Source organism: Toxorhynchites rutilus, chromosome 3 (assembly GCF_029784135.1).
Source record: "Toxorhynchites rutilus septentrionalis strain SRP chromosome 3, ASM2978413v1, whole genome shotgun sequence".
Lineage (NCBI taxonomy): Eukaryota > Metazoa > Arthropoda > Insecta > Diptera > Culicidae > Toxorhynchites > Toxorhynchites rutilus.
Window position 1 is genome coordinate 64,381,480 of NC_073746.1, and position 18,578 is coordinate 64,400,057.

The 18,578-nt window shown below is 37.2% G+C and overlaps 1 protein-coding gene across 3 annotated transcripts; it reads left to right on the forward strand.

Moving 5' to 3' along the window:
* The first annotated feature begins 1,599 nt into the window (after positions 1–1,599).
* On the forward strand, positions 1,600–16,109 carry LOC129777485 (uricase). Of its 3 annotated transcripts, XM_055783771.1 has the most exons (5): positions 1,600–1,760; positions 6,469–6,576; positions 14,884–15,172; positions 15,227–15,505; positions 15,562–16,109. In XM_055783771.1, exons 3-5 carry the CDS (start codon positions 14,971–14,973, stop codon positions 16,056–16,058), a joined length of 978 nt encoding a protein of 325 aa, XP_055639746.1. In that variant the 5' UTR covers positions 1,600–1,760; positions 6,469–6,576; positions 14,884–14,970; the 3' UTR covers positions 16,059–16,109. The 3 variants fall into 3 exon arrangements, with proteins under 3 accessions (XP_055639746.1, XP_055639743.1, XP_055639747.1); XM_055783768.1 differs by lacking the exon at positions 6,469–6,576 and having other exon boundaries at positions 1,601–1,760; XM_055783772.1 differs by lacking the exons at positions 1,600–1,760; positions 6,469–6,576 and adding an exon at positions 1,779–2,010.
* Positions 16,110–18,578: the final 2,469 nt, after the last annotated feature.

Here is an 18,578-nt window from a genome sequence, read left to right on the forward strand (position 1 = left end):
ATTGGTAATATTGCCCAATTATTTCTCTGAGCGTATTTTCCAACTTTATAAACGCTATTTGGAAACGATTGTTAATACACTGAAAGTAATCTATCGAACAGTTTCAGTGATAAAATGATCTGTTGAGATTTCTCAAAGACCACGTTTTAAATTCAAAATCCAGCATCGCTCAAGATTCGTTGAGTCAAATATTAAAGTGAACGAATCTGGTTGACTCGACGAGCTCTTGAATTTATTTGTATAACTGGCTGGAGTTTCATTTAACAAAATTAAATTATTCTATTCTATTGTTTGATTTTGGGAACGTGAAATTTTATCACAAAGTCGAAATCGTGAATTTGGAGTTTTTAACTGAAAAAGAGCGTCATAACTAACATGCCGGGTGTTCGGGTTCGATTCCCGTTCTGGTCGGGGGAATTTTTCGTCAAAGAAATTTCCTCCGACTTGCACTGTGATCACGCGTATTCTAGAACTTGCCACTCAGAATGCATTCAAGGCGTGTTATTTGGCATAGAAATCTCAACTAAGTTCTAATAAAAATGACGCAAGTAATACTACGTTGAGACGGCGAAGTTCCTCTAGGAACGTTAGTGCCATTGAAGAAGAAGAAGAAGAACTGAAAAAGAATTCAGGGACCAAGGAACGGAGAAATATTTTTTTTACGAAATATATGTTCACTGAGGATAAAATCTCTAAATAGAATTCAAAGGAAGGAGCACTAATACGTAGCCAATTTCACATAATTTCACCGTGGCTTAAACGACACAAACGGTCGATCTTCGAATTCTTAGAGATTAGGGGTTCTGAACCTTGAAATATGTCTTTGAATTAAGCCTTATTGGCTATTTGGCAAACTCGTTTTGATATTATATTATATTCGAATATCTGAACGATTTTGTATTCTTGTAAAACTTATAAGCTCGGGAATGTTTATCTGGACTCAATACGATTTCTCGGAACAAAAGTCTAATTATATAAACAAAAGCGGGTTCAATTCTGAGAAGTAATTCCAAACCTAATTATATGAGTACTTCTGGATATCTTTCTAAGCAATTCGAGTCTGCACTCCAACGTCAGAGCAAATATTACTTAATCTTTGACGATGGCGTATATGATCGTGCCCAAGATTGCAATGAGAGGAGATAACACGGGTTCACCCTTTTGAACAAAAACTTTTTAGGATTTTGACATGAATACAACCACCGCAAATCTAGGTACTCATTTTGGCAATTACGTCCGAATGGTTCCTCCGATCGGCTGATAACAAATGAACAACATGTATAACATTCAATCAAAGGGGTACGGGATAAGGTGAACAAGCGATAACCGGTTCAGCTGATACCGGCACCTAGCTGAGCTCCTGTCCTGTGTGCAACAATTTGCTACATACAAACGCGACGATGTTTTACACGACCCAATAAAGGTGGCAAAAAAAACAAGGCATGGGGATCAGCATGGTCGGCCAGAGCGGTGTGTTATCAACGCGCCAAGCTCAAGCTCTCGGTGGAATGTTTGCTTGATGTGGTTGTAATGAATCCATCACTCATAAGGGTAGACTCGTAATCAAAATATGCGTCGTTAAGAATTTAAGATGACGAACTGGATGCTGCAGTTCAGTTCGAACGGTTGGAGTGAACAAACGTGTTCCAAGGAAAAGGGACAAGGAGGCCAGTTGCGCGAAGTTAACCGTAAAGTGTAGAAAGTGGAGAAGACGGGTAGCACTGTGAGGCGCAGATCTTCCCTGAGACAGAGATAGTAAGGTGAAGTTCAAGGTTTCCGACAATGACCAGGAATTGGATTACTCTGTAACTTCTTATGAGAATTCTTTGCTGATAACCTCATTAATGTGTGGATTTTTGCGTAGAAAACTGTTTGTGTAATTTTGAATTATATAAGCTCTTTAATCGAGTGTGAACTCTATTTATGAAAGAACAAGTGCGATTCAATAGTGATCTTTGTTGATGTGTCAATGAGCTGGTCCCGCATCCCCCTAAATTTATAACATTTTTTGTAAGTTTTTCAACTATGAACTGGTAATCATTGGATTTAGTACTAAGTTCTCTGAACACAGTACAACTTTATAATACTTTTGTAAAGTGTAGAAAAATTTGGACATGAAAGAAGTATTTTTATTTTTTGATATCTCACATAGCTCCATTATCATTTCAAAGTACATCTAATTTCAGTTTTTATTCATCTGTATGTTAATGTGACGCAGAGCGGACTGCAATATAGCAGATAAAGTGCTTATCGGCAACAGGGTTGCATTTAATTTTGATTGATTGACATGGTAATAAAAAGCGTTGTTTTTATTCTCAACAATGTGCTGATTGTTCCTGAGATATCGTAATCAAGCAACTGTGGAAATATACGGAATGGTTGATAAAGAAACGAAATTTCAATTCAAGGAATAAATTTGCCCAAAAAATTTTGCCTTTGTGTACACTTTAAAGTACTTTTTTGGATGTCACTGTCAATGTCTTCAGTATTCAATGGCGATCGCCTTTGCTTTTTGCTATATTATTATTAGCCATGAATTTACAATTTTCCCTCTGTATTAGATTCCTAATAACGATCTGCTAATGCGATCGCTTTCGAGTCCAGACCGCTGAGCAAACCAAAGCCTAATTCTAGACGATACTCCAGGCCCAACGTATGCCAGGGAAAATTTTAACCCGAAAAAATCTTTAACCGATCAGGAATTGAATCAAATGCCTATGTCAGTACCATACCATGAATTTGCAAGGGAAATTCCGCGTCACTGGATACCCGACAACGATTAGCTCAGGGATTCTCAAACTATTTTGGGCGAGAGACCCCTTTTCCAGAATGGAGGGATACCATCGACTCCTACAGCCAAATTTCTTTGAACATTCTGTCTCTTGTTTTTTTTCTTATACATATTAGGCTATCAAAAAAGTCCTGCGGTATTTTTTTTGTTCATAAAATTAGTTACAATCATCTGTTTAAAGTCAAATATGCGCCGTTTTGTTCGATGACTTGTTCCCAACGAGATGCCAACTTCATAATACCCCTGTTATAGAAGCTCGCTTCCTTATTGGCAAAAAACTCGGATAGCCAATTTTCACAGGCCTCTTTTGTGGCTAACTTCTGACTACCTAGCTCGTTCGCCATGGACAAAAACAGGTGATAGTCACTTGGTGCAAGGTCCGGACTATATGGCGGATGCAAAAGAACCTCCCATCCGAGCTTCCGGAGCTTCTGGCGCGTCACCAAAGAAGTGTGTGGCCTGGCGTTGTCCTGATGGAAGACAATGCGGCCTCTGTTTATCAAAGATGGCCTCTTCTTCATGAGTGCTACCTTCAAGCGGTCCAGTTGTTGGCAGTACAGGTCCGAATTGAGCGTTTGGCCATAGGGAAGCAGCTCATAATAGATTATTCCTTAACAATCCCACCAAACACACAGCAGAACCTTCCTGGCCGTTAATGAGGGCTTGGCCACCATCTGAGCCGCTTCAGCGGGCTTCGACCACGACCGTAATTCAGCGATTTTGTCGCAATTTTCGACGACAGGCCTTCCGGAGCGTGGCGCATCTTCGACGACCTCTACACCAGAACGAAAACGTTGAAACCATCGTTGTGCGGTGGAAATGGAAACTGTATCGGGTCCATAAACTGCACAAATTTTATTGGCAGCTTGAGATGCATTTTTGCCTTTGTCATAGTAGTACTGTAAAATATGTCGGATTTTCTCTTTATTTTGCTCCATATTTGCGACACTATAACTCACGAACGACTTAACCAAATAAAACACTGTCAAGGACTATATTATAGCACGCAAAAATACCTTTCCAACAAGCTATAGTATGACTCGATACAATGAATACAACTAGAACTACGCGCTTACAACGACACCTCGCGGAAATACCGCAGGACTTTTTTTACAGCCTAATACAAAATACTTACCAATTTGGAAGCTTTGCGTTTGTTTGAGTAGTTAAACTTGTCAACATTTTTTGATCAAAATTCATGAAATTCAGTAAATATCAAGTGTACCATAAAACCATAAAATAGCCATCGAAGTAGATGACTTCGGTAGATTCGAGAATCTCCTGATCAAAAAGCTTGTTTTTGTATGGGGCTTTTCCAGCTGCTATGCTGTCTAGCTTATCTTTCACTTCTTCCACTTCAAACAGGCAGCAGTCGTACTTTGAGAGGGAGAGGATTTCTCCCGCAGTGATGCTGCTGCACGTAATAATCGGTGAAGCCCATCTTGAGAGTTTTGACGTTTCTGTACGTACTACCATTGTTTGGACTGGGTGTTTTTCACTCACTTGCTCACTTGCCTACTCATAGACAAACTTATAATCACTTATAGTTATAAGATATAGTCAATATTGCATAGAAAATTTGCATTAGTTACTAATTAGAGTAACTTCTGAAGTACGAACTACAGTTTGTTCAAGATTGTTGCAATTTTTCAATGCTAACGAAATGCAATTCGTTCTGCAGGTGGTAGTGGCAGGATTCTCTATTGCAGTACACATTTCAACTAGCAACAACGAGTAAATGTCAGAGATACGCACCATCCGCTACCACGGTACATGATGCGTACTGAAATGAAGAATTGACAGCAAGATAGTGGCTCTAGCTTCACCCATTGTTGCGTTAGTCAAAAACGTCTGCTACTTTCTTTATAACCCTCGTCAATTACAGCGAGAGATAGCGGGAAAGTTGCGAACGAACATAGTAGTAATTCGTGGAGTTGTGTCGAAGCATGATACCTTTGCGTCAATAACTGATAGATACTGATTAGGTAGTCTTCGAAAGATGCACGTCTAAATGGAAGAGTTTTCGAAGGTCACCGTCAATTTAACCCATTCCCGTATTATTTAATACGTCACACATCAAGTGATTTCACTACTCTGCTGAGCGTTCTAGCGCCATATGTTATGCAAGTACACCACGAGTGAGGCTCGATGTTGTACGGGAAAGGGTTAATCCATGAAAACCTCTCACTGGATGTGTCTGACATGGGCGGGCATGGGTACAGGGGTCAAGCGTACAAGGGCAAATTCACGATGTCCGTTCTTCAGCAAAATGAATAAAGTGAAGCGTCGTCGTTTGTGTCGACTTTTGCGTTGACACGTAAACAAGCTCAACGAGTTCTGGGGACGTGTTATGTGGACCGTCGAGTATTGGTCAAATTTCTATCAATTTGGGACAACTCTAGAGACATACAAACATACATATGAACAGTTCAAGCTAAATAAAACCGTTTAATAAAGTAATTTGCTATTTTGTGATTGTGGCCATCTTGTGTTTGGATTTTTCATGATCTGCTGTGATCTACTATTCAAGCACTTTCATTTGATATCTATATTAATTGGGATTAGATAAAATATGTAGCCCACCATTTTCTTGTGGCAACCATCTTGGATTTGCATTTTCATAAATAACTGTGTTCTGCTAGTCAAGCCCTTTCATTTGATACCCATATTATTGAAGTTTTTCATAAATAACCGTATTCTACTAGTCAAGCCCATTCATTTGATACCCATAATAATAGGGTTTTGAGAAAATATGCAGTTCGCCATTTTGTAGTTGAAGCCATCTTGGATTTGCATTTTTCGTAAATTACTGTGTTCTACTAGTCAAGCCCTCTCATTTGATACCCATAATAATAGAGTTTTGAGAAAATATGTAGTTCACCATTTTTTAGTGGTAGCCATCTTTGATTTGCATTTTTCATAAATAACCGTGTTCTACTAGTCAAGCCCTTTCATTTGATACCCATATTAATGAGGTTTTGAGAAAATATGTAGCCCGCCATTTTGTAGTGGCAGCCATCTTGGATTTGCATTTTTCATAAATAACCGTATTCTACTGAAGCGCCCGAGAGGTCCAAGGCACTTTCTTTAGGAAATAAAAACAACTTTTTACTACAAGCTGTGAGTTCAGACTGTCCTTTATTTTCTCCCCTTTCTTTTAACGAAGCATTCTTAATCTTAATTCCTACCCATTGAACTCCACAGGCGGAGCTTGCCTATTCTATTACCTACTCTCTATTTCTCTCTACTGCTACCTATCTTATGCTGTATGGAATTTTCCGTTTGTTTTCCCTATGTTCTAGTTGGAACATCTTATGAAATTTATCTATGGAGGGGCGCTACACTACTTGTCAAGCCGTTTCATTTGGTACCCATATTAATGAGGTTTTGAGAAAATATATAGTCTGCCATTTTGTAGTGGCAGCCATCTTGGATTTGTATTTATCATAAATAACAGCCACCTTGGAATTGCATTTTCCATAAATAACTGTGTTCTACTAGTCAAGCACTTTCATTTGATACCCATATTGATGGGGTTTTGGAAAACCCATATCGATGAGGTTTTGAGAAAATATGTGATCCGCCATTTTGTAGCGGCCGCCATCTTGAATTTTCAAGATCATAAAATACGCAGATTTATAATGACTACAGAGATAAAGGTGTGTTCCAAATTTCAGATCAATCGGTCAACAGAAAGGGGGTCAAATTTCTATTAATGTGGATCAGCGCTACAGACAAACAAGTTACAAAGCTACAAACATACAAACATACAAACAGATTACAGGGTAAGCTAGATAAAACCGTTTTAAAATATATAGCGCTCTTGGTCCCGAGACCATGAAAACCATAAAAACAAATACAATCAAAAATTATGAAAAAAAAATCCAATTTTTTGCAAGTGTAATATTTTTGAAGATTAGTAGTCTTTAATTTGATAGGTCGATCATCTGAATCGGTCCAAAATTACCACTTATCATGAAAATTTGAGAACTACTATATCGGAATGGCTGTATACCACTGTCGGCTTTTATTGACCTATCCGATACTCGCGCATAGGTCTGACAGACCGAGAATGAATGAGGTGGGTGAATTAGATGACTATTAAAACTGAATGGAGTTGAAGAAAAAATATTTTCTGGAGTTGTTTCATTCAAATATCTCTTTTTGTTTGAATAAATACCAATAACGCCTAAAAATACACAATAGCAATATTACAAAGATACGCACAGTCTGTGAATACACGAAGTAAGATTTTTCGCGCGAGTTGTCCCATATTACTTTTTGACATATTCACTTTTTTTCATAAAACCATGTTTTTATGTCTAGTCTTCCTGAAAAACACAAAAAAAGTTATAGTTATAGCTTTTAAAAAAACAACATCAAGCTCAATTGTCCCATGCTAATATTCTATTCATATCTGTCCCACTATATATTTTTTGTAGATCCATATAAAATAAATCGGTTCAAGTACAAGAATTTTATGTCACGCTTTCAGCAGGGCTAATGTATTCATTTCTAGTTTGTAAGAACAGGCTGGTTCTCATACAAATAGAAAAATAGTTTAACAGAACACGTGTACACCTTGTTAGCGAATGCCGCATAACAACGAGATTTATATTCGGCAAAGTATTGCAGATCACTCCTTTCTTCATAAAACGATGTTTCTATGTATAATCTTTCAGAAAAACACAAAAAAACTTATTGTTTGTTCCCAGTATTTAAAAAAACACCAAGTTCAATTGTCCCATGTTGATATTCTAGGTATAACAGTCCCACCATGAATTTTATTGCCTGTAACCAAGATTGATTGATTAAAATGAGGGGATCTTATTACGTTTCATTCAATGTTCTGGAAAAAAGGTAATGAAGATGGTAGAGTTTCGAGTGACATAGCATGCGCTGCCAAAACTATTTCTCAAATAGTGACGTCAGTCGTTGTGTTTATCTTTGATTGCCCACCGCATCCGTGTAAAAATGCTTTTTTCAATAAGTGTGTTATCAATGAAAAACTTACATTTTATTTATGTTCCCGCGTATTATAAACAACATGTGATAGCATGCAGTGAACATTTGTGAAATCACGTCGAAGGAAACCAACAAAAGTGATATTTTAGTGAAACATTTTCACTTCCCCACGGCCATAGAAACAAACGAACTTTCCCTATTTTAACGATACTATATTTATATTACTATGGCTCTCAGTGTGGGTGTATGTGATGTGAGAAAATAGTCTTCAATTAAGCAGCGTTTCACTGAAAATGTTACTGCTTTCGAAGACTGAAACTACGACTACTCTCTGGGTTTTTTCACCATATTTATAGGGGAAATAGGTCACAATACAATTGTCATTCGTTGAAAGACAAAAAGTTGCAAGATTTCATGAGAAATTTGACTCAAACCATCATGAAACCGTGAGTATTTTGAACATTGTTTTGTTTCTTCCATATACACTTCGTAAAGAACGCAAATAATTACGAAACCATATTTTGGTCGCCAATACAAATATACTTCGCCTACTGCTTCACCTCGATATGTACCTCATTGCGTTTCATTAAACAAAAGTTTTCTGCTGATAACAAACCCAGTGTATTGCTAAATGCTTTAAACTTCTGGTAGACAAATATGCTAGAAAACTTTGAATGCGTTTTTCTCAGTTGCCGATTTTGGACCATGGGACAACTATGCGTAGAACGGCAGTTACAGGTGTGTTAACATATTGCGGACCGCTCACGAGTTTTTCGTGTTTCGCGTTCCGTCTGTCACGGATGTACCACGAAATAACCCGTGTTTTCTATACTTGATGGTTAAATCCTTGGTTTGCCAAGAATCTAACAGGACTTACCGATGGCTCGCCTTCGTTTCATCCACACCGAAGGAAACGATCTCATTCGTGGAATCCGAACAAATGAAGTGTTCAAGTTTGCCGCAAAACGTGCAGTCCTTAATGTGTTAAAAGTACTGCAACATGCGGACTTAATGGCGAGAGCAAAAACAAAAAACTAATATTGAACGGAAAAACTATTCATAATTATATTAGCTGATGCAGTGAGGGAGTTGAAAAAAAAAGTTGTGGGATGGCGTACACGATTTCAGCTCTTCTGGTTAACTAAAAAAAATATCTAACAGATTCTATATCGGTAAAGATGCCGCTATCGAAAGAACCTCGAACAAGTCAAAAATGAGTATATTAATAGAATGGCGGCCGTTTGAATAAAATTCAGTTTTTTTACGTTTCTCGTTTTTTTTTTAATAGTATAAATAAAACAAATATGACTTTCATTGATTCATGCGATAGTGAGATGCATACAGATTGTATTCATATAAATTACATATTAATCGGTTCAGTAGAACTTTTAAAACACTAGTTTCGAACGCGTTTTAAGTTAATTGTTATGGTCGTACTACATTAGATGCCGCATCGCTAAAATGGCTATAACTCGATAAATAATGGTACTTTAGAAAGGTCTTTTCTAGGTAATATTCTTGAACGCCTAATCTTCAGGAATATAAAGAATTGTTATTTTCTTCATATTTCTAGACTAGAATACTGCCCTAATTTACTCCAAACTTTGATCGATCGGATAGAAAAAACGGTTGAATGTATCAATATGAAACGTTCACAGGAATAAAGGGGATACAGTAGGATAACAATTTTGCTGCTAGTGTTAGAACATACTGTAACAATTAGAAAACTACAGAAGATTTTCTAAAACAAATATAAAAAGGTGTTTGTGGTACTTTTTTAAAATCGATGCAGAAAATTAAAATATTTTTCTCGTAACAAATTAGCACTACAGAATTCATTGAAGTTTCAAAACTACTTTTCGGCATTATCCATCATCAAACACGAAGGGGTAATCCTTCATTGAAAAACAAATATCTCAGTATGGAAAGGTCCTACAGAAACGATCTAGTAATCAATTGAAAACTGTTTGGTAAGGTTAGTTATTATTGAGCTGGTTAGCGAAGAATTGTGTTAATCTACAAAAAGTTAGGAAAACAGAAAAAATCGACTTTCTATTTCTTCCCGATTTGTTTGTCCACTACATTAACACACACTCATAAAAAAAGATGTTCGTGAAATATTCCAAAATTTTAAAGTTGAAGTTTCAAAATGATGTGTACATTTTTCACGAAGTTACAGCATATTAAAACTTACCTAAACATTTAGACTTTGCACTCTGTTTCTATACTATTTGTGTCGTGTAAATGGATCAAGCTTTATCTAATTTCTAAAAAAATGGAAGATATAGGAAATGAAAACTGAATTAATTTTGATAATATTAAAAAAATCGATTGAACATCAAATCGTATCGAAAGAACAATGTTGCTGGGTTTGGATTACTACAAGCTATTTTTTTATTCCTCAATTTTCTTATGATAAAAAGAAGTTTCTTCGTTTTTTTTTAAATTAATGCTTTATTCTGCAAAAATGATTACAAATTTAATATTCGAAGTATTGCCCATCGCTAGTCACAAATTTTTCCCACCTTTCTGGGAAATCACGGATTCCTATACGGAAATAATCGGCCGGTTTGTCGGCTAACCTCGAATCGATCCAATTTTTGACTTCATCAAAATTGGAGAAATGCTGGTCAACCAGGCCATGTTGCATCGATAGAAGAATATAGTAATCGGACGAAGCAATGTCTGGAGAACACAGCGGGTTCTAACTTTTTTGGCGGTCCGGAACGTTCTTCGTCTTCCAAGTCAAAATTAACACTTTTAAACCGTGCAAACCACGTCTGACACGTTCGCTCAGTTGGAGCATGGCCACCATGAACTTCCTCTAAAATGAGATGACTTTCCGCAGCTTTTTTCTTCATATTGAAGTAATGAATTAACACTCCCCGCAAAAACACTCTCGTTGGCACGAAATTCGACATATTCGAAATGACAAACAACTATGTTGTTTACGCTTCAACTTTTTGACATATACTAAAAAAGACGCGCAATGACAGTAGCTTTCCAACGAATGTCTGGAAATTTGATCTACTGGAATAATAATAAAGTTACCCTATCTGTAGTAAAAACGATGAAACTTACCGGTACACCTAATATGTAGCTTACGGACGTAGCTTGCATAGTTCTTTGTTTTACACGTTACCCTTCCCAATGATTGGTTTCAACTAAACGCGACCTGAATATGCAATTCTACTGTGTCACGCTTAGCCATTGCGCTCGATTATGTACGATATGATAGCAGCGAGTCTAGTCAATCCATTTTTGCAAAACTGGTTTTATTTATGTTTTATTCTGTTCTGTTCAACTTGCACTTCGTGTGCACAATTCAATTCAGATGCCAACCTAGTCGTTGCCATGCATTTTTAGAGAACAGGAGGACAGGAGGAGCTCGTCATATTGTATGAGAAGTTTAACAACTTGAATGTATTTCAGTTTCTCTTGATTCTAACTATTATCATATATAACATAAAACGTATAACTCAAGATAATGGTTTCATTAGTTCGGATAATTATGTTGAATTTGTGAATTTTATTGGAGTAATTACAAAAAAGGCAACCTTTATATTTTTAGAAGATCGTTTCCTTCAACTATTTTTCTTGATAGAGATCAACGCCGTAAACTACGATGTTCCAATTTAAGGATATTGAAGGGTATTCTAGTGTAGAGGCACTCATTTCGGACGTTTTATCGAGCTCCGAAAACATAGAACAAAGAATGTTTTTAGTATCCATTATATATTTATTTCTTTATCTTCATTTTTAAATTCGGCTCGGATACAGCTGAATTGCCAAACGAGCCTATTAAAATAAACAGCTGGGATAGAAAAATTCGAGGGGTTGTATCCGAGACACGACCGCTTAGGACGTAGGACTACGCAATCTTTTTTTTTAAATGTGTAAGTTTATCGTTTCTGATATTATTTGCGAATACGTAGAAATTTCATAAATGACTCTTTAGTAAAATGTTCCGGGACCCTGAAAAGGTTTAATGGCTTGCGTGATTTTGTAATTCATTTAGAGAAGCAACGATTTTTTCTTGTCTTTGCGAGAACAATACATTAATTGGTCATATGTCGCAATTTGTTTCTTTACATCAATGCACGCATTGCACTGAGTATTTGACGAGTGGCATCTTCCGTGCATCGCCATTCAACAAGCATCAAACTCGCGTCTAACAGATGCACACAGTTGCAGCTAAAAAAATGAAACATCTCGAGAATTACCGTTTATGAAAAATCGTTTCTCGACTCTCGGTCAAAACCGTCAATAAACCTAGAAGCTTGTTGCATAAGAAGAGAGCCAATGCGCACGAGAGCAAATATGAATGGCAACTAAAAGTATCGAAGGTGTGATATTTCACATGTATAGGAAATAAACAAGTTCTAAGTTCCACGCAACGAAAACAAGCAACACACACAAAGCCAAACACTGAGTTAGAAGCGATCTATACTCATTTGCACTCTTCTCTTTTTTCGCCTGCTTTGCCATGGCTCGGATGGTTGAATTAATTACAATATTCGCTAGCGTTCACAGGTCGAGGAGAAACATAAAACACAAAACGGCCAGAATAAGCGACCTCTGTTGTTTAGGGCACAGAAATATTCTGAGAATTTCCCTCAGAGGAGATGCAATACTTATACGTTACGCGACAGCTTACTTACTATGCAAGGGTGGAGTTTACTTAGCAAATATTCTCTTTTCGCTATCCCCCTTCGTTGTTTCTATTCTAGCGGCTGCATAAGTTGCCCGTTATTGACAGCTATGTTCGGGAAAGCACACAAATGGACAGATTAAATGTATGGAGAAATGAGAATGCTTCCAATTTTCATCAATTTGAACCATATACAGACTATGGGAATGTAATGTGTAGCAAATCAAACAAATTTTAGGAAATTTCCGATTCGATTGGTATGCAAATCGTTATAATCCGTTCGCAGCAAAAATAGTTATTAACGTTAACTTTTTTTCATAAAAACGTGACCTGTTTTCTGATTTGGCATCCTAAATGTAAGCCGTAGTCCTACGTCAACAAAACTAGTTTCGAGAAAAATACGTTTGAAGTTAATTGTTATAGTCGTACGAAGTTCGTCAATCCGCTAGTCAGAAATGTAAAATGTTCACCGAATTATTATCGGCAATGAAGCGGCGTTCCCTTAAATTGGAATTTTAGAATAATTCGCAAACGACAAATTCCTTTAAACATTTTTTCGTTTCAAAAATTGATCGTAACTGAGCAGAAACAGCTACGATCAACCAGCTGTTCCTGCTCAGTTACGATCAATTTTTGAAACAAAAAGTTGAGGCTTGTGTCCGAGGCACGACCGCCTAGTTGACGTAGGATTCCGTTAGGCTATCTGTTGATTTTGGATAAGTTGGAAAAAATACATCGGTAAACTGTTTGATAATGATTTGGTGGCCCTGAAAAGGGCCGTTTTGTTTGGTTGTTCGGTATTGTTTGTTCACTCCACCAGTGTTTACCGAGTGGTGATGATAGAAGGATTGTAAACAGTCGTTGGATGGTGCGTACAGATCAAAGATGCCGAAGTTGAACGAGATATGATGAAAACCGCCCTTTGTGATCCTAGACGAGATGCCTCCTGTGTTATGTATGGATGAAACAAAGAAAAAACTCAAAAAAGATAATTACCAATATCGAAGTATGTTACTATGTTACTTCAATAAAGAGAAAAAAATATTTGAAATGGTAAAGGCAATTTTCTTTTTTAATTTTTACTTTCTGAATGTTTATTCAACCTAATGCCAATTTTTATTGGACTAACAACACCTATACTATATTATATGTAGAGTATATGGGCAATCACTTTTTCTAAGATTTCTTCGCTTTTCCAATTTTTCTCGCCGTATAAACTTTCCTTGGGTGAAAATGAACACAACAAAACAGAGAGCTTGAAACGAACGACCCCTTCTCGAGCGGGAACACACCTTGGTTTCATTTACGAAAATTGAAATAAATCGTTTCATATATCAAATCATTTTTAACACAACTGCTCCCATATACAATTTGACACCTAAACTTGTGCTAAATTTTTCACAATACACGATCGGTCATTGATATTGAATTTCACGTAGCAACCAACATTAAAGTTCCAAATTTAAATTTCATTTGGTGAATTAATCATATCACTCACCTTACTTGCAATATAGAAATGCCCCCGACTTGCATATATTTGCAATGCCGAGTTCACCCGGGCACCTTGCTTTTGATGTCTCTGTTAGGGAATGCATTTCGGTAGGGACAAAAGCTCCCTCTACTTTCATGTATTTGAAATGCCGATTTCCCCCAGGCAGCTTGGTTTTGATGTCTCTGTTAGGGACTCGACGCATGTGTCGTCAATTTCGACCAATCAGAAGTGGATATTTTCGTAAGGATGGTGGTTGAGATTTTTCAATTGTACGATAGTTAGTTTCATGATATATATTATTTTCTTCAATATAAAAAATTGTTATGGAGTGCCGAAATCGATTGACGCAAAAATTTCATCAATCCATCATGAAATGACGCGTTTGAAATTGGACAATTTTTACGATGTGCTCGATTTTCGATATCCAATTTGTACCCCAATATGTTCCCGAAAGACGTCAAAACAATGTTTGACGAAATTGCTCTTTTGTATTTTAGTGAGGCTTACCTAATAAACTTTAGTTATTTTCATTGTTTTATTTTATGTTGTTTGTAACAGAACATTGCAATGAATCTCAATGAATCAATTAATACTCACACAGCAACCCCCAAAGCCACACAAACATGTATGTTTATTTCGTTAAACAGCCGCGCGCTCAACAATATTTACATAGGGGTGGATCGACATTTTTCCCTAGAAATGTTTTACAATCGTGTTTTGCGTGTCAAAATGCGGTACAAATCTACGGGTTATCATCTGTCGGGTTTCTAGTCTGCGATTAAACAATAAAATCCTTATCGCGAATTTTACGTTTTTTACGACCGACTTTTTCAATGAATCTTCCTCCCAAAATCTTACTGTAAACAATATGTCGCATCATTGTTACATCACCACATCACGTTAACGAGTAAATACACTGTTGACGCTGATAATGAGGTTCGGAATGGAAACGCAATTTTGAAAATATTTATTTTAATTCCGCAGATCGCGAAAGCAGCGTAACACCTCTTGTTTACTATAAGTCTAACGTAGGATCGCAAAAGCTTCCGAACTGATTACAATCGCTTCAAGATGATGTCCAGGAAGCTGATCGACGACACTCAGACGATCGAGGGTTCGGTCATTTCGCAGAATTTCAAAATCAGCAATTATGGCTACGGAAAGGACAGTGTGAAGGTTTTGCACGTGGAACGAAATGGATTGGTGCACAGTATAAAGGAGTTCGAGGTGGGAACCAAACTGAAGCTGACCAGCCAGAAGGATTACCTGCAAGGTATGCATATGGAGCTCGAGGAGTTTTGGCTTGATTTATGTTCGTTTTTTTTAGGCGACAACAGCGACATCGTTGCAACCGACTCGCAGAAGAACACAGTCTATCTGCTAGCTCAGAAGCACGGCCTTAAATCTCCGGAAGAGTTTGGAATTCTTCTGTGCCGCCACTTCCTGACAAAGTATTCCCACGTGAACGAGGTTTCAATTCACATCGATGAATATCCTTGGTCTCGAATGAGCTTCGGAAAGGGTCCATACCAGGATCAACATAACCATGCCTTCGTATTTACGCCCACTGCCTCACGCTATTGTGATGTCAACCAAAAACGAGGCGGTTAGTTTGACATTATACGCATACTTTGGAAACTAATTCATACTTTATTCATGCAGATACCCAGCCCACGGTTATCAGTGGCCTCAGCGATTTGCGTGTCCTCAAGACGACTCAGTCTGCGTTTGTGAACTTCGTTAACGACGAGTATCGTACGCTGCCGGATCAGCACGACCGGCTGTTCAGCACCGTGATTCGTTCCACCTGGCAGTATTCCACGGTTGATGGAGTCGACTTCGATTACTGCTGGAATAAGGTGAAACACTGTATCCTTAACACGTTCGCCGGCGAAACGGAGAAGGGCATTTTTTCGCCGAGCGTTCAGAATACTTTGTATCTGGCGGAAAAGCTAGCTCTCGAGAGCATTCCGGAGATTTCCTCGATCGATATGACGATGCCAAATAAGCACTACTTCAACTTTGATTTCAGCAAGTTCCCAAAGCTGGTCAATGGAGCTGAGTTGAAGCAGGAGAATGTGTTTCTGCCGGTGGATAAACCGTCGGGTATTATCTACGCCCAGCTGGACCGCAAATCCCCGGTTAAAAGTAAACTTTGAGTACTAGTCAGTGTTTTATACGTTGAAGTTAAATAAATATGTTGTATTATATTCCGTAGCTTTTTATTGATGTAGGGGAGGATAGTCCTGAACCGAACGATGGTTCTACACCAATCTTCTTTAGATCTACAGTTGGAATCAATTTTAATTGAATACAAGTTTTTTTAATCCATATATAACAAACATGTACAAGTGATGTTTGTTATATGTGGATTAAAAAAACTTGTATTCAATTTAAATTAATTCCAACCGTAGAACCTTTTCTCTTCCGAATGAAGAGATTATCATACCACTTCGTTCAGCCGGTAAAGAAATATTAATGCTCAAAACCTTGTACCGCAAATTTGTGAAGTACTTGTGTAAAGACGAAGTCCTCGGTAAGAGACAACATTGGCCGTTTAACAATTAGGTGGCTTAGTTGCAAGACCGGCCAATTCCACAAGTTTGAGAAATTAGTTTTTTCGGTTTTTTAGGCTTTACATACATTTTTCCACTTATTGGTAGTGAGAAACAGCACCAATATTAATCAATTCCCTATAAAACACACGTTTGAAAATCATGATGCATGCTGCAAAACAAATGACATGATGCAACAGAAAATCGCCTTTTCTGTAAAATTTTTCTTTTTGGAGTTGGCCGGTTTTGCAACTAGGCGACACAATTCAACTCATGCAACTAATGAATATTTTCAGAGGACATCATCTCCTCACAGTTCACTGGTTTGACAATTGGTGAATTCTGCGACAGAGAAAGTGGTGATTGATTGACAAGCAATGCTAGTGACAGGAAAAAGATATTACTCGGTTTATTGGCTTCTAACTTTTTGAAAAATTAGCTGGAGAATTATTGCAGAAGCTAATGCGGAAATAATGATTTACTTGAATTTTGCTCAAAGTGTCGTCTCAAAGTCATATCATTTAACACTACCATTGAACAATGGTCCAGGAGGTGCATTGAAATGGAAATTAGCATCTAGAGCTCGACAGTTATTCTCTAGACAAAAACTGTCTTCGACAAAGTTGTTACATATGATAGAGCACTTATTTCTATGTTATAGGGAGACCGAAATTGTCGATGAATTCAAAAATATGACTTTCTTATCTTTATAGGTAGATAGAGGTAAACATAATTCGACAATATTGTAGCCCCAGTTACTGTTAACAACTTTGTGGAACAAAGAACAAATAGCTGTCTCTTTAAATAACCGATTTAACGCTTTTTTCCTATGTTGCATTAGGGTCACCATGGAAAAAACAGTTTTTTGCTCTAACTTTTGTATGTCACATTCTACATTCAAACTGTCTTCGGAAGACTTCCCGACTTACTTATACAAACATTTTGGGATGCAGAACTTGTCAATATCTCAACTCTGTTCAATGTTATTGATATTTCTTCCCAAAAAATACGATTTCTCCATTTGTTTATCATTCTTTCTGGGGCAAACATAAACAATGTTTATTGGCGGCATTTGAAAGAGCATATTTCACTCTACATAATGGAAAATTTTCAAAAGCATGTTTTTTTACTTGAGTAAATTGAAATTGAAATCATGAATTTTTGGGTGAAAAAACAACCTTAAACAACCTTGAGTAGGAATAAGATAATGACAAGTTTTGCATCGCAAAATGTTGGTCTTCATAAGTTCAAAAAGTCGTACGAAGACAATTTTGATGCAGAATTTGAAATATAAAAATCATAATATCCTTACGTCTTTGTTCTAATGATTTAATGATTTTGAAAAATAATCACTAACATTCATGAAATATTCTCCTAAAATTATTATGGAAAAACGGCGCTGCTTTCTGTATTAGATCAAATCTGCTATGATTCCCTTATAAGCATCGTGTCTTGGAGCTAGTACAAGAAAGTGTTTTCCACACTATCATGGGTGCAACTGGCGGACTCGACATAACTATTTTTAAGCACCTCCAATCTCGAAGGAAATCAATTGATAAGGAACAATAACGTGTTCGGTGAAAAAAGCGACATTTTCCTTTTGACTTCTGTATGACAATCCTGCCATCTTGCGTCCTGTGGAGTGTTTACATTCCGAAATTGAAAGTGGTATGGAATCTTCTATCATTATGTTCATTCTATGATTTTCAACGAAAGGGTTAAAAAAATGTCTCAAAGTGAAACACTTTGTTCAGATGGGTCATGACTGGTTAAACTTTGGAACATGGTAAATCGATTCAAAGGAGGGTTTATTCCGGTCACCCTACCATGCTGAAGGACGCAAAAGTATGCAAAAAAAAAACTGCGTCGAACGGCTAAACGAAAGGTAGCTAAATCACTCCTTGTGTAGAGAATATGGATCAGCTGAAAAACAGTAAAGGAATACTTGAAGAAAATGGGTATTTTCATGAATAAACGGAAATCTCGCCCGGCAGTATTAGATCAACAGGTTGTAACCCGAAAGAAACGGCTGAACAAAATGATTTTTTATGACATAAATGATATTACTGTGATTTACTTAACGAAAGGGCCTTGCCGGATGTGGATGTAAAAAGTGCCCCCAAA